This window comes from Gekko japonicus, unplaced genomic scaffold, assembly GCF_001447785.1.
Source record: "Gekko japonicus isolate JY-2015 unplaced genomic scaffold, Gekko_japonicus_V1.1 scaffold7, whole genome shotgun sequence".
Taxonomy (NCBI): Eukaryota; Metazoa; Chordata; class Lepidosauria; order Squamata; family Gekkonidae; genus Gekko; species Gekko japonicus.
The window spans coordinates 308,845-332,386 of record NW_015159711.1 but is presented as its reverse complement, the minus strand read 5'-3'; the positions used below and the strand labels follow the sequence as shown (position 1 = coordinate 332,386).

At 46.4% G+C, this 23,542-nt stretch overlaps 1 protein-coding gene across 2 annotated transcripts; it reads right to left on the bottom strand.

Moving 5' to 3' along the window:
* Nucleotides 1-398: 398 nt before the first annotated feature.
* On the bottom strand, nucleotides 399-23,253 carry FAM167A (family with sequence similarity 167 member A). 2 transcript variants are annotated; one of them, XM_015428989.1, is made up of 3 exons: nucleotides 23,196-23,253; nucleotides 8,418-8,977; nucleotides 399-684 (listed from the first exon to the last, which is right to left on the bottom strand). In XM_015428989.1, exons 2-3 carry the CDS (start codon nucleotides 8,823-8,825, stop codon nucleotides 421-423), a joined length of 672 nt encoding a protein of 223 aa, XP_015284475.1. In that variant the 5' UTR covers nucleotides 8,826-8,977; nucleotides 23,196-23,253; the 3' UTR covers nucleotides 399-420. The 2 variants fall into 2 exon arrangements, with proteins under 2 accessions (XP_015284475.1, XP_015284551.1); XM_015429065.1 differs by lacking the exon at nucleotides 23,196-23,253 and adding an exon at nucleotides 9,075-9,112.
* Between the last annotated feature and the right edge of the window lie 289 nt (nucleotides 23,254-23,542).

Genomic DNA, 23,542 nt, shown 5'->3' with positions numbered 1-23,542 from the left:
AGTGTGTCTCATCGCCGCAGCAATATGCATTGCTCACCACTACCCTGCCTGACCTGAAGTGGGCCAGAAAGCTTTAACAATGGAGCAGGGCTGTGTTTCTCCTGCTTCACTCTTAATTTTGGGAAACTTCCTCAGCTGTTTTCTCTTAAACACTTCTTCCAGGGCAATCATGGGCATATTTCTGACTGCAAGACCATCAGTCTCTAGTATTGATCCTTGAGGCACATCCTGAGATCTTTACCCATCCCCATGCCCCAGCCATATTGGCCTGGTGGAAGAGCAGTCGTGAGTGTTTCTCCCTTTCTTCCCTCGTCTTTTGCTGCTCCCTCATGAGCCTCCCAGCCACACCAAGGAACAAGGAGCCTCTCTCTGATGAGCTCCTCCCACCAAACCCACTTCTTGCACGCCACCCCCCCCCCTCTAACAAAGTGAGAACCTCCGGGAGTTGATGTTCATCTTTGTCACGCCAATGAGCTTGAGCGGGGTGGAGAGGCTGAAGGAGGACGTGAGTGGGAAGTCACAGAGGAGGTCAGAGAGCTCATCCCTCTCCTCCAGCTCGTAGGTGGCATCGTTCAACATACGCCGGTGGAGGTGGCACGTCTGCTCGATCTTGAGCTTATTGATATCACTGCGCAGGCGCATGAGCTGCCGAGCCAGCTGCTGGTCCTGGAGACGCATTTCCATCTGGAGGCAAAAGAGGAAAGGGATGTGACAGAGACCGACCAACCCACAGTCGTGGAGTGAAGGCTTGGTGTTGCAGCCCTGCCCAATGAAAGCGAGATGGCCATTGTTCACCTACTGAACCATGAATTGTGGGTTATTTTAGTAACAGAGCCTCCTAACCACACAAAGATAATTTCAGGTGGGCAGCCGTGTTGGTCTGCAGTAGAAGAGCAAGGTTTGAGTCCAGTGGCCCTTTAAATACCAACAAGATTCCCAGTGTGTAAGCTTTTGAAAGTCAAAGCTGTTTGTGTGTGTTAAGTCGCTTCCACCTTATGGCAACCCTATGAAGTGTGTGTGTGTGTGTGTGTGTGTGTGTGTGTGTGTGTGTGTGTAAAGTGCCATAAAGTCACCACTGATTTATGACAAATACCGCAAGGGACTTTCAAGGCAAGTGAGAAGTAGAGGTGGTTTTCCGTGGCCTCCCACTGCAGAGTCTTCCTTGGAGGTCTCCTTTCCAAGTACTGACCCTGCTTGGCTTTCAAGATATGATGAGACTGGGCTATGCTATGCCGCCTTCCCTCCCTCCCTATGAACTGATGACCTCCAAAAAGTCTTCTCATTAACAGCCTCGTTCAAGTCTTGCAGGTTGTGGCTTCCTTGACTGAGTCAATCCACCTCATGTTGGATCTTCCTCTTCTCCTGCTGCCTTCAACTTTTCCTAACATTGTTCCAGTGAGTCTCATCTTCTGTTAATGTGATCAAACTGCCCTTCTGAAACAAAGCTCCCTTCATTTCCTTTCGTCTGATGAAGGGAGCTTTGACTCTCAAAAGCCTACACCCTGGAAATTTTGTTGGTCTTTAAGGTGCTACTGGAGTTGAATCTTGCTCTTCCTGGTATGTGTGGTTGCTATGTTGTTATATGCATAGACAACATGCATATTTTGTACGTGCACACAGCTTCAGTATGTTAGAAGCAGAACTCTGAAAAACCCCTGGGTCAGTTCCTATGTGCCAAAGCTGCATACACATGCAAAATATGTAAGTTACTCCTGCTCAGACAACATGGTGACCACTTGTGAGTGGGGAGTGACACCCACAGCCACCCATCTCTCTCCCTTTAAGCGTGTGCAACCCGTGTTTTATCCCAAGCGCGAACTCCACAAGCTTGCAGGGAAAATCCAGCTTCGTTCTTAAAAGGGAAACGCAGCTGGTCTTAAAGGGGAAATGCCAGCTGCCGGCTACTTTAAGTGCAGGGAACCTGCGTTTCTGGAGATCCGGCGCACGCCGGGGGGGGGAGATGTCCCCAACGTGACGTCATCACGTTGGAGATGCCCCACCCCCTCCAGGAACGCCCCCAAAGTCCCCCGCTGGGGGTGGAAGATGGACTTGGCAACCCTATTTAGGAAGGATGTTGACAAGCTCGAGCGTGGGAAGTGGGGAGTGATATTCTATGGTCAGGCCTCACCTGGAGTACTGTGTCCAGTTTTGGGCACCACATTTTAGGAAATATGTTGACAAGCTCGAGCGTGTCCAGAAGAGGGCAACCAGGATGGTGAGAGGGTTGGAATCCAAGTCTTATGAGGAAAGGCTGAAAGAGTTGGGTATGTTTAGCCTGGGAAAGAGAAGGCTTATAGGGGACATGATTGCAGTCTTCAAGTATTTGAAGGGCTGTCATTTAGAAGATGGAGCAGATCTATTCTCTTTTGCTCCGGATTGCAAGACTAAATCTACTGGGTGGAAATTACAAGGGAGTCGTTACCAGCTAAATATCAGGAGAAACTTCCTAACTGTAAGAGTGGTTGAGCAGTGGAACAGTCTGCCTCAGGAGGTGGTGGATGCTCCTTCACTGGATGTTTTCAAGCGGAGGTTGGATGACCATCTTTCGGGTATGTTGTAGGTATGTAGGGCTATCTTTCAGCTATGCTCCTGCAGAGTGCAGGGGGTTGGACTAGATGACCTACAAGATCCCTTCCAACTCTAACATTCTATGATTCTATGATCATGCATTTGGGAGGTTCCTGCTATGGCTGGATCTGATCTGAAGGTCTACAGTGGTTGTTGGAATCCATATAGAAGTGGCTAGCCCGAAAAAGCCTTCACCACTTCCTTCTGTCTTATCTGCACAGGTACACTACTGATGCCAATTAATGAAATGGAAGGACGGTAGATTCAGGACAGACAAAAGAAAGAACTGCTTCATATGCATAAAATTTACTGCCAGGAGTTACGGTGATGGCTCCTTAGACTGGGTACCTGCTCGGTCTTGACACAGGCAAGTCTTTGATAGGGACAAAGGAGGGGAAAGAGAAAGAAGAGGCCTGAGAGAGAGCTGCAGCCAGGAACAGGCCTTTGAAATCTGGAAAGGTATCAGTGAGAACTGTAGAAGCTGAGGCAAGGAAGTCAGAGTCCTGCCAGCACCCAGGGTGACTCACAAAAGAAAGGCAACATACAATCCCATGCTCAGGTCACTTTCCCAGGAGTAAGCCCTGTTAAAATGACCTGAATAGGATTCTTAGTAGCAATGACATTCATTGTACCTCCTGAGTACTAGGGTTGCCAGCCTCTAGGTGGGGCCCGAAGTTCTCCTGGAATGACATCAGATCTCCAGACTACAGAGATCAGTTCCCCTGGAGAAAACAGCAGCTTTTGAGGGCAGACTCTATGAAATCCCTCCCCAAATGCTACTTTCTCCAGACTCCACTCCCAAATCTCCAGGAATGTCCCAGCTGGGAGTTGGCAACCCTACCCCTTACAGAAGGAGTAACATAGTTTAGGGGCAGGGGCCACCAAAGTCCTCCTTGGAAGCCCTCCAATATGAATCTCTGAATACATTTCTGCAGCAAATCCCCTCCCCTAATGACCTCAGAACCTGACAGGGTTGCCAGCCACAGCCAGCAATGTGCCAGGGGAAGCTGGGAGTGGGAACAGTCTCACCAGTGTCACGTAACGCCACTTCCAGGGGAAAACTGGTTTGCGTTGGAAGTGACTTAGATTGTTGGTGTGACGCTGCACCCCCCCCCCCCATTTCTCCCATACTGGCCTATGAAGTGGCAGAGTGGAATGGGGACTAAAGCTGTTTAGAAACCCCTTTACACTGATTTCAATGTGAAATTTATAAATAAATAAGGTGTTGTAACAGCTAATAGGACACATTTATTTCTATTTGGCCATCTCTGGCTTGAGACAAAATAATCTACTTTATACTTTCTTACTGCTACCTACTCCCAACAAATAATTTTTCCCCAAGCTGCTGCTACTGATTCAGTGACATGATTCATTATTCGTTTTTCATATTTTAAATATTTTCCTTAGGTTTCAAGAGAAGCAGTCCTCATTCTCTTGGTAGTGGGTTGAGGCACCTTGGGAAGGACTGGAGCAGACTGCAATTTTGCCTGCCTTCCCCTGAACAGACCTTATAGGGGAATATATATTTCTGCGCTGAGACAAAATGACAGCCACTGGAATTTCTTCTAGGCACAAAGGATTGGTCTATTCTCCACGAGAGCTGTCCATGAGCACAGACTGTATACGTCTGCATGCCAACAACCTGGGGAGATCTATTATCTTCATGCCATACTTGTGAGGGCAACAGAACTCAGCTGAAAACTGAATACTGGTCTAGATGGATCCTGAACTAATCCATCAAGACAATGCTTACGTTTTTATGGTCTTAAAAGCACAGCTTTTACCCTGAAAGGGACTGTACTTTTTTTTTTTTTTTAATAAATGATCAGTTCTCTGGTCGCTATGCCCCCAAAGCAACAAAACTTTCCCAGGAAGATAAAGCGTTTTTCTGGCTTTATTTGCTGCTCTCAGGGTGAGAAGGGTCTCTTTTTTTACTAGTAAAATCAAAAGGGAGGGAGGGGAGATCCATTTGGTTTTGTTTTTTAACTGTTCCAGATGATAGGAGCGTGAAGGCTAAAAGACAAAGCTTTGTAATGGCTGACAAAAGGATTACAGCTACAATGTGGGGAAGGATGCCAGAGCTGAAGCCCATTTCTCCTTCGGACTTGATGTTCCAGTTTCTAGCATCTGCGATAAATAGCAAGTTTCTTGCATAATGAAATCTCCTCTGAGAATATGCACAGATCTAGCTGTGGGATACAGAAGGCTGCATTCTGGTCTGTGAACTTGGCCTTTGCAGAGATTCTTTCTTTCTTTCTTTCTTTCTTTCTTTCTTTCTTTCTTTCTTTCTTTCAAGAATGGGATCTTGTTCTGCCCTTTTTAAAGGCACCTTCACAAGAAGGGTTGCCCTGCTGGATCAGACCAGTGGTCCATCTGGTCCAGCATCCTGTGTCACACAGTGGCCAACCAGCTGCCCCAGAGGGTCAACCAACAGGACATAAAGACTAAGCTTTTCCCTGATGTTGCCTCCCAGCACTGGCATTCAGAGGTTTGCTTCCTCTGGATATGGAAGTACCCTTTTCTAGAAATGGACCTCTCCTCTATGAATCTGCCTAATGCCCTTTTCAAGCAATCTAAACTTATAACCATCAATACATCCACGGGCACAGAATCCCACAGTTTCCTTTTCCCTGTTCTGAATTTATTGTCCATCAACTTAATTGGGTGCCTGAGCTCTAGTACTGCCATAAAAAAAACCCTTAGTCATCTTGGATGCCTTCTTCAGCATATTTTCCAGCTCTGCAATCTCTCTTTTTTTGACATACAGAACTGTACACTTTATTCCAAACTAGAAATAAGGTCCGTTGTGGAAATTAATACAACGAGATCTAGAAAGAGGCTCTGGGAGAGTGCTCTGGCTTTGGGCAAACAGTGTCAGTCTGCTTTTAAAACATGAATCTGGGACCTGCACACCACCAGAATACAGCAGATTCCATATGCAACTGACATTCCAACTGCCTTGCGGGGGGGGGAGTTTGAGGTGTGGAATGGAGTGAAGTCCAATCAGCTTCCACATGCAAAAGACCAAGTTGTCGCAGCAGTTGTGTGGGCGGGACCCGGGCTTTGCCTTCTGATTGGTGGTGATATATGCTGAGGAGCAGTGCCATCAGCCATACACTAAGGGAGTGCATTTTAGAATTAGAACTTTGGCACCCACTATTCAATTATATATAAGGAGAGATGAGGACACACCACAGATCAATACAGGAGCATTATAGTATTGACTATTTTATTTTCAGTCCCTTTCTTCCTAATCCCCGGACCAGAGTTTGCCTTTTTCACCACTGCTGCACACCAAGTCAACCTTTTCATCGAGTTATTTGCTATAATACCAAGATTTCTTTTCCTCTCAGTCTTGGCCACTTTAGACCCCCCCCCCCCCACAGCGTATATTTAAAATGAAGATTGTTTTGTTCAGTAACTAATCACTTGCACTTCTTACAATATTGGTTCAATTGCCAACCTTTTATGTTACACATTTTTTCTTTGATTCTGTTCTTCAAAGACATCCGAGTATGTGCAGAAAGTTAAAATATTTGCAACTCCTTCTTTTCAGACTAGGCTAAGTGTCCCGGTCAGCATTTCTATTGAAGCCACAGAAGTCGGCAATATAATAACAGCCTTTATTTGCAACTATTTGCTAAGCTGCAAGTAATCATGGCAGGCATTAACATCGATTGGAAACGGAGACACAGAGTTGCTGAGGCTGTATAAGCTATTGTTGCCCACATAGGTGCAGTTATTCACCTCTTAGATCAGGTGGATTTTTTTAATCCATGCCACAGCCAAACCTCCCCCCCCCTTTTGCCTATTTACAACCAAATTCAGAATACCACAGGGGGAGTCATCATGCGACAATCACTGTCATGTGCAGTGATTAAAAGAGACCTCCATGTGGCACTGCTGCAAGGAAGTGGCCACAGCTCAATGGTAGAGCATCTGCTCTACATGTGGAAGGTCCTGGGTTCAGTCCCCAGCATCTGCAATTAAAAGGGTCGGGTAATAGTTGTTGTGAAATACCTCGACTCTAAACTCTGGAGAGTTTCTTCCAATCACAGCAGACAAGACTGACCCTGACCGACCAATGGTCTGTCTCGGTAGCAGCACTGTGTACCAGCACAGAGTCCACTGGTAACCTAAATTTCACCTTCCTACCTAAAATATCTGTAAACTAAAAAAATGCAGTGAACATATCAAACCAAATATTCTACCACCTGCACTGACTTCATGTGTGTTTCTAGGATGAGTACGAAGTGCTGGTTTTTACCTTTAGAACGGTACCTGTTTTTATCCCACCCTTCCTGCATGGAACTTGGCACTCCATAACTGCCTTTTCCTCACAACAACCATGTGAGGTAAGTTAGGTTGAGACAGTGAGTTGCCCAAGGTCACCCAGGGAATTTCTTGACAGTCTGGGGATAGGAATCCTGGGACTCCCAGCTCCTAGTCCAACCCTCACTGCATCACACAGGTTCTTAAAGCTGTTAACTGTTTGACTCCAAAGGACTTGGAGAACGGCCTCCACCCATATGTTCCTGCCCATACTCTAAGACCGTGATTCCCAATAAGGTGCCTGTGGCCGCCATGTTGCCCACCCACTGATGTATTTCCTGGTGTTCATATCCTTCTTCAAAGCAAAAAGCCAGGAGTTGCTTAAAAAAAAAACCAACCAGGAGGCATCATCACCTTTGGGTCTGCAGGGAGCAGTCATTCAGAAACAGCTCCCTGCCTCATAGGAGGCTGCTTGACTTGGAACCTGCAAGCATTGTCCAACTGCCCTCTCACAGAGGTAATTTTGTGACTTGTTGTGCCTCCCATGGCGGCCATTTTGTGGTGGAGCCCTTTCTCCTGCTCCCAGCAGGTAAGTGACATCTCTAACCCAGCTGAAGAAGGTCCTCTCACCTGACACACTCAAGATGTGGATCTCTCCCCCTCAGGAGTTTAATTTGTCTTGTAGGCCTTCTGGGATCTACTGAAGGCCTAGCTGTTCTGGAGGGTCTTCAAGCAAGCATTTTACTCCTGGTTTTCAGGTGGTTACTATTTTATTGTGGTTTTATGGCCAGAGTTTTAAATCTTTTATTAACTTTTACGAGCTGCTTTGGGCATGCCTGGCATAGAAAAGCGGCATATAAATATTGTCATAAATAAATAATGAAAGTAGATAGTGAGGATAAAGTGCCAAACCACAGGGTGGGAACGCTCCAAAGTCTGAGCCTGCACATTTCCCCAAAGCATTACAAAACCATCTTCCTGAGGCTAGCTTTTCCAATCAGAGGGCACGGAATATGAGGTGCAGGGAGAACACATAGTGTGTGTACCCTTCAGCACTGGAAAAGAGTGCTCCTTAGGAGGAGATTTCGGTACTGGTTTCTCCAGAATTGCAAAGCTACTCTTTGGGAAAGGAAAGAAAGAAGAAAGGAGTGGCTTGCACCTGGGACAGATTTCAGTGGAGTAGTCATGTTGCATCTAATGCAGTGGACTCTAGCTCACAAAAGCTTCAGCTTCATTAACAGTGCAGTCCATACACTCATTTATGCAAAACAAAACAGACGGCCAGTGACACCTTAAATTGAATAAATGGACTTAGAAGGGTATAACTCTGTTTAGGATTGCGGCCTTAATCTCTTTCAGAGCAATCCTAAACAGGTCTACCCAGAAGTAAACCCCATTTTATTCAGTGCTGCATAGTTCAAAGAACACGTTCTTAGGATTGTAGCCTTAGCCTTTAAGCTGCTCACAAGACTCCTTTTTATTTCTATGGCTTAGTGACCAAAATGAGATGCCACTTTTTTTGTCCTTTATAACGAATTATTAAACTTGGTCAGGGACCCATTTAACAGTGTACTTACCAGTTCTTTCCTTAGCCAATTTAAAGCTTCGTCAATGTTCTCAAAGCCACCGATTTTTCTTGAAGCGAGCATCACCTGCTCTTTGGAAGAAGTCCCATTGATATGTACCTGCACCTCTCGAGTAGGCACACTTTCCTCCGGCTGCTTCCTGCCTTGGCTTTCCTCAGCTTCCTCAGGGGGCTGGGGGCGGCTCCTCCATGTCAGCTCTTCCAGTTTGGCCTTCCACTCCAAATAAGAAGGCCTCCTCGTCTCCAGCCTCAGTTTTTCTGTCAGAGCTTTCAGATTCCTCAGGTGGTCATCAGAAGGAGGCCCATCTCCAGTCTCGTAATCCACACTGTCCAGCATTTCTTCAATCTGGATTTTTGGAAGAGACATCTTATTTTCTGGTGGGATTTCACAAACATTCATGATAAGAGTGACAGTGGGATCTAGGATCCAGACGACACCATCCACACGACGATTTCTTGCTCAAAAGCTCCTTTAGACTGGAAACTTCAGGACTTAGCAGTTTTTCTCCTCTGTCAGCTCAGGACACTCCTTTCAGAAATATAGGGAACCATCTAAGCAGAAATACAAAGACACATTGTTTTATTTCAGCGGTGAATCGTCAGGAAAGAGGAACGAGCGAGACCCGAGAGCTTTCTTCTATGAGCCGACCTGAAAAAAAATGGAAACAGGACACTTCAGTTTCAACCATGCGGCTAAGAGACTTCGGAGCGGCTTTTTGATGGTGCTCTCAGGCAAGAGCAAACAGGCTCCCTGGCTTTCCCAAGGAACGGTTTGCTCCAGAGACCTGTCAGCCACAGTGCTTCAGGCTATGAAGTGGATTATTACAGATGAGGTCAGAGAGAACGAAGCAATACTGTGGCACAGTCTTGCACAATTAAACTAATCTTTATCTTATTAAGCGTACATATCACGGTCTCAGCTTTCCATTGTTGATTCTTAGGGAGGCACTGAGGCAGTGACAGGAGAAGTGGCTTACTTGAGTCCATCAGTAAGTCTGGAGCCTGCTTCACTGACTTTGATTGATCCATAGACGAGGAATGACAGCTAAATGTGTGAACTAGACAGACGAAACCTATACGGTACATGGGTGGCACATTAGCAATCTCCCAGCTCTCGCTCTCTCTTTTTTTAAAAAAAACAAACCTGAAAAGTAGCATTAAAAACTGTGAGCGGGGGGGGGGGGGGGGGGGGAGCCAGGTGGAAGGGGATAACTCTTTCCTGATCAAAACCATCTCAGACCAGAAAGTTTCCTAGGCACAGGTGGGGAGAGATTTTTTTTTTTTGCAGGCAAGTTTCAGCTGACTTATGGCAATGTCCCCCCCCCCCCCCCCGGGGTTTCAAGGCAAGGGATGTTCATCACCTTCCTTTGGGTAGCAACTCTGGACTTCCTTGGAGGTCTCCCATCCAAATGCTGACCTAGGTCAACCCTGCTTAGCTTCTGAGACCGGAGGAGATCAGGTTAGCTTGGGCTATCCAACTCATGGCAAAGGATAGGAGGTGACATAGCCTATGTATCTTCATTTGCAGAGAGAAAAGTAGTTTTGAGTGGACAAAAGGGATGAGGGGAATGGGCAAAGAAGCATCTTCCCACCTCTCTGTCCACAATTTCTTGATTCAGACTGGCAGCTTCCAATTTTATTTATTTATTTTCTGGATTTTGAATTTGCATTTCAAAGTGATGTACAATGAAAAACAGAGCAATAAAAACACCAATAAATCATTAAAATATTATAATATTAAGATCCAATTAGGCATTTTTTACAGTAAAGAGATGAGTCATACATCTTCTGCATACCATGTAGCTCAGCCTATACAGTATGTAGTGGTGTGAGAAGTGCCTTTGAGGTGATGCTGCAAAAGAAAATTCTGTCAGTGGCAAAATGTGTGACAGCCCATTCATACATGCAAACAATCACTCAATATTATGGTGAGCAAATGGAGAACACGCACTGGTGACAGGATTGCCACTTACCCACTTCCAGTGACGGATCGCCCACCAGCACTCCTTTCTTCACTGCCACTGCTCAAGGGAGTGGCAAAGGGAAAATGGGGGGAGGAGAAATGTCATGCAATGCATTGACATTACTTCCGGATGAAGAAACAGAAGAGATGCTACCACACTGAGTGGTGCTCTAGGAATCCCCCAAATCTCTGTAGTTTATAGGATTCCTAGCAGGTCACTATACCATAGTGATGTCACTTCTGGGGCTTTGCCTGGAAGTAACATCAACACATTACATGGTATCTTTCCTCCCTAAAGCTCATCTCACACACCCCAAATGCTCCCAGGGGTTGCTGGCAGAGGCCTGGCAACCCTAATTGAATTGGTGATCTGGCATTTAGTATGTTTTAAACAGTGAAATTGGATAAAGAAGACTTGGGGTTGAGTCTTATTGGCGTTATGGTATTGGGGGGGGTAGCGTGTTTTCTTTCCTTTTCACATCACATTGATTTGAAAAGGGAAGCAAAGTGACTTCCTCAAGGTCACGCACTCAGAACTGTGGCTGAATTCAGAAGCATTTGAGCCTTATTGTTCTAAGAGTACAATGTAAAGCTAAACCACCTTATTGGCTACCTGGTAACATGCCCAGAAATGCACTCCTGGAACAGTACAATACAAATGCATTAAAATGTAATCTGAGTGGTCGGGCAATTCTCCAGCTTGCTGAGTACTTGCTGGGGCTCATCTAATTCCAGCACCAAGTCTGTAATTATTCCTGAAGAATCCGTTCACCAAAAGAATTCACTTGAACGTAAATCTCTGCAGAGAACATAACTCTGCCTTCCTTGCCATCACTGTTGTGTTTGGGCTGATGGTCTAAATGGGATGTCAATAAAAAATCAACATGAATAAGAATAAACATGTGTTAGATGAACATAAGAACAAGAACAACCATGCTGGATCAGACCAAGAGTCCATCTAGTCCAACATCCTCTTTCACATCATGGCCAACCAGATATTGCTGGAAGGCCTGTGTGAGTGGGCCAGGGCCTCATTGTTGTTGCCCTCAGCAGCTGTTCTTCAGAGATATACTGCCTCTAACCATGGAGGTTCCATTTATTCATCATAGTTAATAGCCATTGAGGGGCCTATCCTCTGCCTATACATGTATTTTCCCTATAAAACCATAGTGGCCATCATAATATCCTTGGGAGATGTGGAGCCCACCCTCCGAAGCAGTCCATTTTCTCCAGGGAAAATGATCTCTGTCATCTGAAGATCAGTTGTATTTCCTGGAGATCTCCAGGCAGGCTTCCCCTGGAGATCGGAAAGCCGATAAACCTTATTCTGTTTAGGATTGCGCTGCCACTCAGTACAAACATCTTGGTAGGCTCCTACTGCAAAAGCCTCTCCCTTGCGACTCCAAAGGAACTCCCATGCCACTTCAAAGTCTGATCAAATCCAAGTCAGACACACCTGCTGCTGTCCTGGTGAGCAATGGCAAAAGCTGAATTCCCAGCAGAGAGACTGGTAAACCTCCGCTGCAAAATAAGACCATAAAGTCACCTGATACCTATCCTGCCTTTCTTTATGAATTTCAATGGCTGCCTTTCCTGAGAGCCAGTTTGGTGTAGTGGTTAAGTGTGCGGACTCTCATCTGGGAGAACCCAGTTTGATTCCCCACTCCTCCACTTGCACCTGCTGATGTGACCTTGGGTCAGTCACAAGCTCTGGCACAGCTGTTCTTGAAAAAGAGCAGTTTGTGTCAGAGTTCTCTCAGCCGCACCCACCTCACAGGGTGTCTGTTGTGGGGAAGGGAAGGGAAAGGAGTTTGTAAGCCGCTCTGAGACACCTTTGGGTAGTGAAGGGCGGGGTATAAATCCAATCTCTTCTTCTTCTTCTTCTTCTTCTTCTTCTTCTTCTTCTTCTTCTTCTTCTTCTTCTTCTTCTTCTTCTTCTTCTTCTTCTTCTTCTTCTTCTTCTTCTTCTTCATTCCATTTATTCTATTTCCTGGGCCTGCTTCCTTTACAATTATGTACTTTTTAAGATGCCTGTATACAATTTGATATGATACACAGAAAACATGTACATTGTTGGCAGAGCAAATGAGTTGTGAGGATCCCAATTCAAATCTCTCCTGTGCTATAAACTCCTAATAGCTTCAGATAAGCCATTGGCTTTAAAAAAAACCTCTGCAATGTGCAAATAATAGCGTGTGGTAGCAACAGTATGGGAAAACTCACATCATTGCAGTTTTCTTTCTTCTCCTTTCTGTTCAACCTCCTTCTATGTTGTTATTAATGTTATAATAATTGCCTATAACTATTATTGCTAATAGTATTTAACGCAACTCAGAGTAGCCAAACTCTGAGTTTGGGAAATTCCTGGCTATTTGGAGAGGGTGAATTTTGGAAAGGGGTTAAGGTTGCCAGCTCCAGGTTGGGAAACTCCTGTAGAGATGGGGGATGGAGTCTGGGGAGGCTGAGGTTTGGATAGGCGAAGGACCTCAGTGGGGTATAATGCTGTGCAATCCTTTCCCAAGGCAGCCACTTTCTCCAGGGGGAATTCAACTCTGTAGTCTCAAGATCAGTTGTAATTCTGGGAGATCTCCAGGACCCATCTGGAGGGTTGGCACCTCAAAGCCTGCTACAAAATTAGGAGAGCACTTGGATATGTTTATCAAGAGTTACATGGAGCCACTCATATTCTCAACAGTGACTCTGATTTGCTTTGCCTGTAATATATCTAGCAACCAAACCATACTTCATTAAAAGACAAGCCTCTTGTTACACCATCCAGACACCAGCAGACATTGCAACCATATTGTTCAACAAAGTACCTCCAAGGGTGTCTCTGTACTGTGTTTACATTGTTAACTTTGGAGAGGAATGTGAATATAGACTAAAGTCATTAGCATTCCTCGGTTGCTGGAAAGATCTCTTGTTACATACTTAACATATTGTCACGTAGTCACAAGTTATGAACAGCTGTCATGCTCACCAGGAAGCATTAGAAAAAACAAAATAAACCAGATTTAGGAACATTTTACAAGGAGTGGTTGTGTCTGTTATGGCTGAGAAATATAGATAAGCCTCCACAATGGAACCTGTTGTTAGAGGATTCTGTGACCCGAGATGGGAGGTCTCAAGATGTCCTTTGGCTGCAGGAGAGAAAGGAGAACAGAAGAATAGCACAGTTCCAGTCTCCATGGTGATAATCTCCCCTACCCACCCTGGGGGAATTCTCCTTAGGATGGATGGGCGGAGTTCTAGAAAACGGTGCCAAGTTGGAACTTAACATTCCTTTCAATGGGGTTAAGTGAAATGGTGGCTGCACTAGACAAAAGAGTGTGGTTTATCATTGAGCTGAAACTTTAATTGCAATCCTGATCAAAGCTACACCCTTCCAAACCTGTTGACTTCAGTGGACTTAGAAGGGTGCGACTGCTTAGTAGTGCACAGTAAATGAGCCCATGGAAGCCATACAACACTAAGGACAATGGAGGTGTTTTGAAAGGGTGCAACCTGGAAGCAGACAGTGGTCTAGAACTTTGCTTTCACCCCAAAATTATTAGGAAAACTATATTTAGTGGTGTGAACTAAACTGTAACATGAACCATGACAACTAAGAGATGAAAGACCCGTTTACAGTGCAATCCTAAACAGTCATGCTCTTCTAAATGGATTGTAGTCTCAGGGTTTAGGGTTCTGTGTCTCAGAGTAGACAGCAGGATTCTCATGGAAACTCAGAAGGAAAGAATGAAGGTGACAAACCCTCTTCCATACACATAGCAAGTTGTGCAGAAGGTACTATCCCCATGGTGCTGTCCCTGTGTGGCTGCAGTGTGAGTGTGAATACCTCAGGAAACACAGAGATGGATGTCCTTCTAACGGAGGATGCCATAGCATAGGACTTCTGTATGCAAAGCAGGGGCACTGTCTCTAAGACGCGGCCTTCTTTGCAAAGCAGTGCCTTTTCTGTGGTGGCAACTAGAGTCTGAAATATCAGCCATGTTCATCAAGCAGCTGCTTTGTTTTCCAGTAGACACCAGCTCAGAACATTTTTATTAATCCATACCTTTAGTGACATCTGAGAGCAATTTCCAGAGTTTTCTTACCACTGGTAGTGGGTCTCTGATTCATTCTATTATAATGAATCATAATTAATTCGCTGCCAGAGGAGGTAGTGATGGCCACAGGCATAGACAGTTTTAGAAGGGGATTAGACGGATTCATGGAGGATAGGTCTATCCAGTGGCCAGTAGCCATGAGAACCTCCACATTCAGAAGCAGTCAACCTCTGAATTAGGGTTCCCAGGTCCCCCCTGGCCAACAGTGAGGGATGGGGGCGGTAGGGTTGCCAGATACAGATTAGGAAACTCCTGGAAATTTGTGGATGGAGTCTGGGAAGGACAAGGACTTCAGTGGGCTCCAATGCCATAGAGTCCACCCTCCAAAGCATCCATTTTCTCCAGGGGAACAGGGGGACTGAATCAAACTGAGCCAGTTTGGTGTAGTGGTTAAGAGCGCGGACTGAGAGAATCGGGTTTGATTCCCCACTACTCCACATGCAGCTGCTGATGTGACCTTGGGTCAGTCATAAATTCTTTCAAAGCTGTTCTCTCAAGAGCAGTTCTCAAGAGAGCTCTCTCAGCCCTACCTACTTCACAGGGTGTCTGTTGTGGGGAGGGAATGGGAAATGGATTGTAAACTGCTTTGAGAGTCCTTTGGGTAGTGATGGGCGAGGTATAAACCAAACTCTTCTTCTTTTTCTTCTTTCTACCCTGGACATGAACTGTAATCCCAGGGGTTTCTCCAGGTCCCACCTGGAGGCTGGCATGCCTCCTCTGAATCAGGGGAAGGTCTTGGGCTCTGTACTTTATTGCTGGCCCTCTGGAGGAACTGGTTGGCCACTGTGTGAGACAAGATGCTTGACTAGATGGACAACTGGCCTGATCCAGCAAGGTTTTTCTTATGTTCTTAAGTATTGTTTTGATTTGGTTGATCATGAGGAAAGGCAGTGGTATAGATAAAAAAACAGAATTCTGTAGTCACAGGGAACTATCTATATTATCTCAGCATCCGTCCTACATGTTACCCTCACAACAATCCTATGAGGTAGGTTAGGCTGTTCCCTTCTCTAGAGCAGGAGGTGCCTCAGAAGATCCCAGGAGGCAACCGGAAGCACCCATTTGGAAAACGCTGCCTCCATGATTGGATGGCACTTGCTTGGAAGCCCCTAACATATTGTGAATCCCAACATTTTATGAAGTGGACCAAGGCCCCATGGCTGCCAATCTGTGATTGGTCCCATTGACCCCATGGCAACCATTTTGCCCGCCACTATTGGTCATCAGAATTCCAAAAAGTGCATCCAGGTTGAAAAAGATGGTGGGCTTTTGGGGGGGGGGGGTCCCTAGAGTGAATCTTCCCTCTACCAAGAGCTCAAGTTGGTGACTTCTAGCAAGCCCCTCTCACTCAGCCTCAGCCTCATAACTGCAATATAGAGATATTAACACCACTGTCTTGGTCATACAGATATATGCGATATACACTGAGAACTTGAAAACACAATATTTGATGTGATTAAATCCTCCTGAAAAAGCATTTGTGCTTTTTATTGGGGGGGGGGATTGTTTGCTGCAATGAGATATCAAATAGCTTGGACCAGACCTTCAAATGACATTGTGCTGTTCAGAACGTAATGTTGCCTTCTGTTGGCTTTCTGGCTTTATTTATTCATTTTTTGGAGAAAGAGATAGGCGGTGGGAGAGGCTGCTGTCATAAGGCAAGTGGTACCTGGGAGGCACAGGGCACTCCAGGAGTCCTCAACACATTTTCTGCAAAGACTTTGCCTTGATAGATGTTGCCATAGCAATCAGAGGGGAGAAGAAAGGGCCCGCAAGCTCTCAAGCCAAAGATGAGCAAAGCAAACAGGGTCTGCACCCCCCCCCCCTCTCCAGACTGTTCCTTCACTGTTCTCTGACCAGGGTTATAGATGGGGAGTGGGGAGCTAGTAGGGGAGGGGGGGAAGGAGCACAGTGTGGTGTAGTGGTTAAAAGTGTCCAACTAGTATCTGGGAAAACTAAAGTTAAGTTCTGGTATGGCATTATGTGTAGAATAGCCCAGAGATCCTAAGATTGTCTGGCAGCTCCAACGTCTAGCTCCTAGCACTATGCTAAGGGTGAACTAGACTTGTTTTTAGGGGCTGAGAGAGCTCTGAAAAAACTGTGACTGGCCCAAGGTCACCCAGCTGACTTCATGTGGAAGAGTAGGGAATCAAACCCGGTTCTCCAGTTTAGAGTCTGCCGCTCTTAACCACCACACCACACTGGCTCAGTACCTGGGAGACCCGCTCATGCCACAGAAGCTCACTGGGTGACCTTAGGTCAGTCACACCTTCTCAGCCTAACCTACCTCACAGGGTTGTTGTGGGGGGAAACTGGACAAATGGAGAATGATATAAACTGCCTTGGGTCCTCATTGGGGATAAAGGCAGAGGGTATAAATGAACTAAGTGAAATTAAATAGATAAATGGCTGACTGACAGCAGCCCTCCAAGGACTCAGTCACAGTGTGCTTTCTTAGCCTTGTTCCCCGAGAGCCTTCCAATGGGGTGGCAGAAGCAGAGCGTGAGGCCTTTTGCGTAACAAAGCACACATGCCCTGAGTGAGCTAGAGGCCACCAGACTGTGAGGTCACCACTGAATAAGCGTTCTGCTTCAACTCTCAGTTCCAATCAAATACTAACCCCATTACAGATCGTCATTCCAGATGGGCAGCTGCCGTAGTCCGTAGCAGCAAAATGAAACGGGAGCTCTGCAGCACCTCGAAGACCACCAAGATTTATGCCAGCCACTTATCCAGATGCATTTGATGAAGTGAGCTCTAATTCATGAAAGCTTACGCTGGAATAAGCCTCAGTCTTGAAGGTGCCACCGAACTCTTGTTTTCACACTGCATATCAACCATCGAAAACGATCTATCCTGCCCTTCCTTCCGAGGAGCCCAAAGGCAAAATAAAGTCTTCTCCCTCAGTTTATCCTCACAACAACCCTGTGAAGTAGGTAGGCTGAAAGAGAGTGACTGACCCTAGGTCACCCAGTGAGCTTCCTGGCAGAGTGGGGATTTGAACCCAGGTCTCCCAGATCCGAGTCTAACATACCAAGCACAACACTGCACTAATGTTCTTTGTGCCATCAAGTCACAGCTGACTCATGGTGACCCCACAGGGTTTTCAACACAAGAGACATTCAGAGGTGGTTTGCCATCCTGCCTCAGCGCATAGAGACCCTGGTATTCCTTGGTGGTCTCCCATCCAAATACTAACCAGAGCCACCGTGCTTAGCTTCTGAGAGCTGATGAGACTGGACTAGCCTGGGCCATCCAGTTCAGGGCTGTGACACAAACAAATAGCATAACTTAAATATCACTGGATGTTAAATGCAGCTATCAAACATTTGGTGGAGGCTCAGAGAATTTGTGTTCGAGTACTCAGCATCAATATTCTCAGTGAAGAATTACCGGGGAAATCATACATTTCAGCTCTGTTTCATATGCGCTCAGAGACCTTAACAAGTACTGTAAAGAGGAAGCAACATTCTTATGGATTTGCCAGAAGACAATTGACAAATGAAAAACTGCAGAACTGCAGTTTTCCCCCTCAAGGCTACATGTGGCAAAATCTGTAACATCCTGCTCATTTAAATGGATGCATGGCTATGAGCCAGTAAATGGATAAACAAATATAGCAACTAAGCCAATGAATAATACATAGAACTCCTATTAAGCCTTTGAGGATTCTATCTCAGAATAGAGATGTGTGACCCTGGGGTGCCTGCTTTCAGAGCCAACATTTTCATTTCAAGAAATCCAACACACCAAGTCTCTGAGCACATGCAGAGTCCTTTTTCTAACCGGAAAAAAAGTATGTTTTTCAATAAGGGGTTGCTAGCTGGCCTGGGGAAACATGACCTGTCCCTTTAATAGAGGCTTAATATGTGGAAACGGGTAGCTGAAGCTTTTCATGGCATGGCGGTGAAGAACATCCTATTCAGCTTCTATCAAAGGGACAGGATATTTTTCTGTGTTCCAGGTTCATAAGTGTGGCTCGGAGCATGTGCATAATGTCTTTACTTAGTGACACTCTGGCTTTGTAGTTCCAGTTTGGAAACAGCAGCTGGTCTCCTTGGTTGCGTACATATATGTGCTTATGTTTCTAAAAACAGAGCCACCCCCAACAGTACCTTAGTGTACCTATGCATGCTGTGACAGTGGACACATACATGTATGAATACTAGTGGAAAAAAACACCAACACACATATTTTGCATGCGTTGACTCCTAGACACCTGTGACAATCATGTGCATGGGCTGCCATGCATGTAGGATGACTCAATGCAAAAGCAGACCATCTCTCTGGAGGAGGAGGAGGAGGAAGAAGAAGAAGAGTTTATTTTTATACTCCACTTTTCTCTATCCTAAGGAGTCTCAAGGCAGCTTACAATCACCTTCCTTTGCTCACCTTGTGAGGTAGGTGGGGCTTAGAGAGTTCTGAGAGAACTGTGAGTGACCCAAGACCACCCAGCCTGTGGGGGGGAAAAATCAACCCCAGTTCTCCAGATCAGAGTCCCCCTCTCAACCACTACACCACTCTGGCTTCTGAGAAAGCCCTGTCGGGTGCACACATTTTGCCATGCTGTGTCTGTAGATGCCACTTGCAGAATGTTGCTATAATAACACTTGCCACTCGTCGACGGGGATGTTCCCGTCTCCGTCACCCAGGCACTAGAGATGGGTTCGAAAGGTGCCCCGAACGGGGGCAACCCCGCCGCGGCGGCGAGGCCCCTGTCAAACAAACTGTCTCTCGAGGGGCCCCTGTCAGCAAGTAAGTCTCTGCCATTGAGTCTGGGCTGAATTAGCTCCAACTGTAGCCCTGCCCAGACCTGTGCCTCGGACCCTGGGGTGTCAGGAACAGGTGCGTCAATGAGGACTTCGGGAGAGTTCCCCCCACAGCACCGGTTGCCAGTGTCGTCAAAGTCACCGGTACTGATGCCGTGGTCTTGGGGGGTTCCTTGTCCCCTTCATTCGGTTCAGCGGGAATTGGTTTCCCCTCTCCGTCACTCATCTCGGGTTGAGAGAGGTGCTGAGTTAGGGAATGAAGGATTCCTAACAGAATGTCAGGATCCACAGCAAGACAATGAAGTACACACTTCCAGGAAGGTTTTACTTTTATTGAAAAGCCATAGATGCAGTAACATGAACATTGTTAGGAATGGCGGGCTACCTGTGTGCATAATAGGATATAGGGCATTCGTATGCGCCCCCCCCCCCCGTAATACCCAATGACGTAGACTCACGCGTGGGGGTGTTTGGCGTATTCTCTAACGGCCACGAAGCTGGGAACGAAAGAAGCTCCCACGAAACCTAGACACCACCAACCTCTCCAGTAACCTTGACAGATAAGCATTACAGCTTTGAAGCAATTAAGCGCATGGGAAGGAATGCAAAGCAATTAGATACCGACACCACACTCATGGCTTCAGCTGACACTAGGGAAGGAACCTTGTCTGCTCTGGCGTCTGGGTGATATGGTGCAGTGGGGATGGGAGGGTACCAGGTGGTGGGGTCTGGAGACAGCGGCCTCCAGTGACACTCCCTGTTGAGCCATTGCACTGGATTAGGTAGGCCTCCCAACAGCATTGAGCTCCCCCTATCTTTGTCTCCCTCCAGCCCACACTGAACCTGCTTCTTGCGACCTACTGACAGGGGAGAAGCAAAATGTCAGCCAAATCAATGAGCTGAAATCAATCAAATCTTCTGATGCTACAGCACAGGGTAGGTACTGCCGGACTCGAATCTAGCACGGAATAGGGCACTGATGCCTGCAGGAATCTGGTCTGGTGCCTACCATTCTGGCTCTTAAGCACCACGGTGAGACATTTTGATTGGCCCAGCCTTTTTGTTGGAGTTGCCCCCTTTTCATCATTTTATTTGTCCATCTTAAGAGTTTATAATCTGTTTTATTGGCTGCCTCTCTCGGGTAGCTGGGCGCAATGAGCACGTGCCATCCAGATCAAGGACCGTGTGTGTGTGTGTGTGTGTGTGTGTGTGTGTGTGTGTGTGTGTGTGTGGAAGTGGCAGAGTTAAAGACAGGTAGCGCTACTTCCCCATTAGGCACGCGCCTCGTTTTCCATCTGTCTAATAGGTGGAGGCAAATCTCACCCCCACAAACACGTTCCTGCATGAGGTGGGCTGTGGAACGCTGCTGTTGAAAGGGCTCTTGCCAGGGCTGGTTCCAGGTTTGGGGGGGGGCTGTGCAGAGAGTTCCCAGGGTACCCCCATCCTCTGCCCATCACCAGGCCCCCTGCTCCTGCCCTCCTTCTCTCCTTCCCACCCGTATGCCTCCCACCTGCTTGCCCATTCTTCATCTGCTCACAAGCTGTCCCACTGCCCATGCCCACGGCTGCCTGTAGCCCTTTTCCCAGTCGCACTGGGCAGTGCTTGCAGCTGGGCACATGGGTGGTGGAACTAGCAAGTGCGTGTGCAGGGAACATCAGCAACGGTGGGCCCTGCCAGAGTCAGTGGGCCCTGGCTGGCAGCTGCCCCACCTCAGGACATGCTGACACTGGCTCTGACTCTTAGCCAATTTGGTGTAGTGGTTAGGAGCATGGGCTCTAATCTGGGAGAACAGGGTTTGATTCCCCACTCCTCCACATGCAGCTGCTGGTGTGACCTTGGGTCAGTCACAAGTGCTTTCAGAGCTGTTCTCTCACAAGCAGTTCTTGAAAGAGCTCTCTCAGCCCCACCTACCTCACAGGGTGTCTGTTGTGGGAAGAGGAAGGAGATTGTAAGCCACTCTGAGGTTGCAGTTACACACACTGAATAATCCACTTTCAGTTCACTTTCTAACTGGATTTTGCCAGTTCACACAGTAAAATCCAGTTGGAAAGTACACTGAAAGTGGATTATTTAGAGTGTCTACAACCTGAGACTCCTTCAGGTAGTGAAGGGTGGGGTATAAATCCAATCTCCTCCTCCTCCTCCTCTTCTTCTCTTGCTCACCACAATGGATCTTTCCTTGCAGTGTGCAACCGTAGGATAGCACTGGATCTATCTTACTCTCAGTTGACATGTGGCAACAGGAAGGCTGAAATCCTGCGGGAAATGGATGTGTGACACATAGAGCCTATCCCAGAAGGTCTGTGACATGTGTGGGTTCTGCAGCAGAGAAAACAAGGTGGGGAAAGGTTCCCTAAAGATAGAAAGTTTGAAAGCCTCTGTCTTACTGCACATAATTTGACACATCACAGCAGATAATCGAAAACACACAACAGTGTGGTATGCCAAGACCATTGTGCATGACAATGGATATAAACAACCAGGTTACCACAGGCTGAAGCAAGGGAGAACAGAGCCAACAGAGCAAACTGTTTTTTCTTCTGCATGCACCACACACTGAAAAGGTTGAGAGAACTGTCCCTTGCCAGAATATCAAGCCTGGTGTGTGCATGTGCGCCCTGGAGTGAAAAAGGGGGTGTGGTCTGAAGAGGATGTGTTCCACCACTGTTGCAAAAATACTCAATAATTTAAATATTATTTCCCAGGACTCCTTAATCTTTTCCTAATACTCATCAAGAGAACATAGGAGCCAGGTTCTTCGAGCGTGAAAAGGACTGATCACTGATAAAAGTCAGTGCAGCTGTACCAGTCTACTGTGTTTGGGTGTTAGTGACTTGAAAACCAATCAGCCCACTACGACACAGGGAACAAAAACTGTCCTTCAGTTCACCCTCATGTTGTGCCTGCTTCCTTGTACTTTGTCAGAGACTACCATTATGCTCCCCTGCCAGTTTGGGGGAGGCATGGAACAACCCTCCTTCGGCCCCTAGGTAAATCTAGGGATTTGGCACTGAAGAGATGATGGTAGGTTTACGTTGAGATCAAAGCCTACCTCTGAATTGCTTCTCTGCATTTTTAAGAGGGTACAAACCCAGAAGGGGGGGGGCTTTCAGTGGAACAAACAGAAGAGCAAAGGGTGTGGATGTCCAACATTTTAAAACCAGATTGCCTGAAAAGACAACTAGGGGAGGGAAGTGATACAGCTCAGAAAAGCATACATTTGCTTGATATTATCATGGGGCTCCTGGGGTATCCCCACCCAAAGCAACCCATATATATCACAAGTGGGGGAAGAAAATTCACTGGGCCACTGAGTTCAACCTTCCCAGATTATCTGGGTTGGAGGAAATCTCACAATCTATTTCAATGAATGGTGTTAATTAGTTAAGGGGGTGGATTACGTTTTTTTTTTATTCCAAAGGGGCACTCCTCAGTCCAGAGATTCATACAACTGGAGTACACAAGGGTGTGCCTTGTTACCTAGCTACCCACTATCCTTTTAACACAGACACAACATTTCTGCATCCTTGGGTGAGACATGCTCTCATCTGACAGTTCATACAACAAGTGATGGGTCCTGAGGTAAAAGCTGTCTTTTTAAATCAGGGGATGCTTCAGTCTTCCTTACATACCCATTCTACATATATTTAATAGAAGAAAGCCTTGCTTTTAAAAATGTGATTTGTTTTCAAAAACATCCTTAAAACCACAGGCTTTAAAAACAAAAGCTAACCCACCCTCAACACACTTCTATATTGATATCACCTGCATGCACATGATTTGTGCATTTCTGGTATGGCTTGGTAGTAAGAACCCTGGAGTAAGCATCATCATGTGAACGTGCCGCGACCGAGAGCTTGCAGCCTTCCCACAAAACTCTGGTTTTCCTACCTCCTTTGTGGGCGAAGTTAAAAATAAATGAAACTTACCAGGCTTTGCGTGGCACAGGAGGACTTCCTCTATTGATCTACTAGAGATGTGATTTCATTTCTTCCCCTGCGTCTCACTCTGTTTTCCAACTTGAATCTATGCAGATTAGCAGCTCTTCCACACACCCTCCCCACCTCCAGGTTACTGTCTGTGTCTGTCTTGGCTTTGAAAACTGTGTGTGCATTTTTTGTCAAAGGACTCTCTCTTTTTTTTAACGTGTGTGTGTGTGTGTGTGTGTGGTTGCGTCAGGGCTGTTGCCTGGATACCACAGGACTATTCCAGTTCGAGCTTTTCAGTCCAGAATTTCTGTCTCCCTCTCTCATTCATGCCAGCCAGCCCTGGATGC

What these genes read in the sequence shown, in the direction of transcription:
- FAM167A (XM_015428989.1), bottom strand. Translation starts at nt 8,825, where the DNA reads ATGAATGTTTGTGAAATCCCACCAGAAAATAAGATGTCTCTTCCAAAA. An exon ending in ATTGGCTAAGGAAAGAACTG is followed by an intron (nt 685 to 8,417) that starts GTAAGTACACTG and finishes TTTTGCCTCCAG; the next exon opens with ATGGAAATGCGTCTCCAGGA.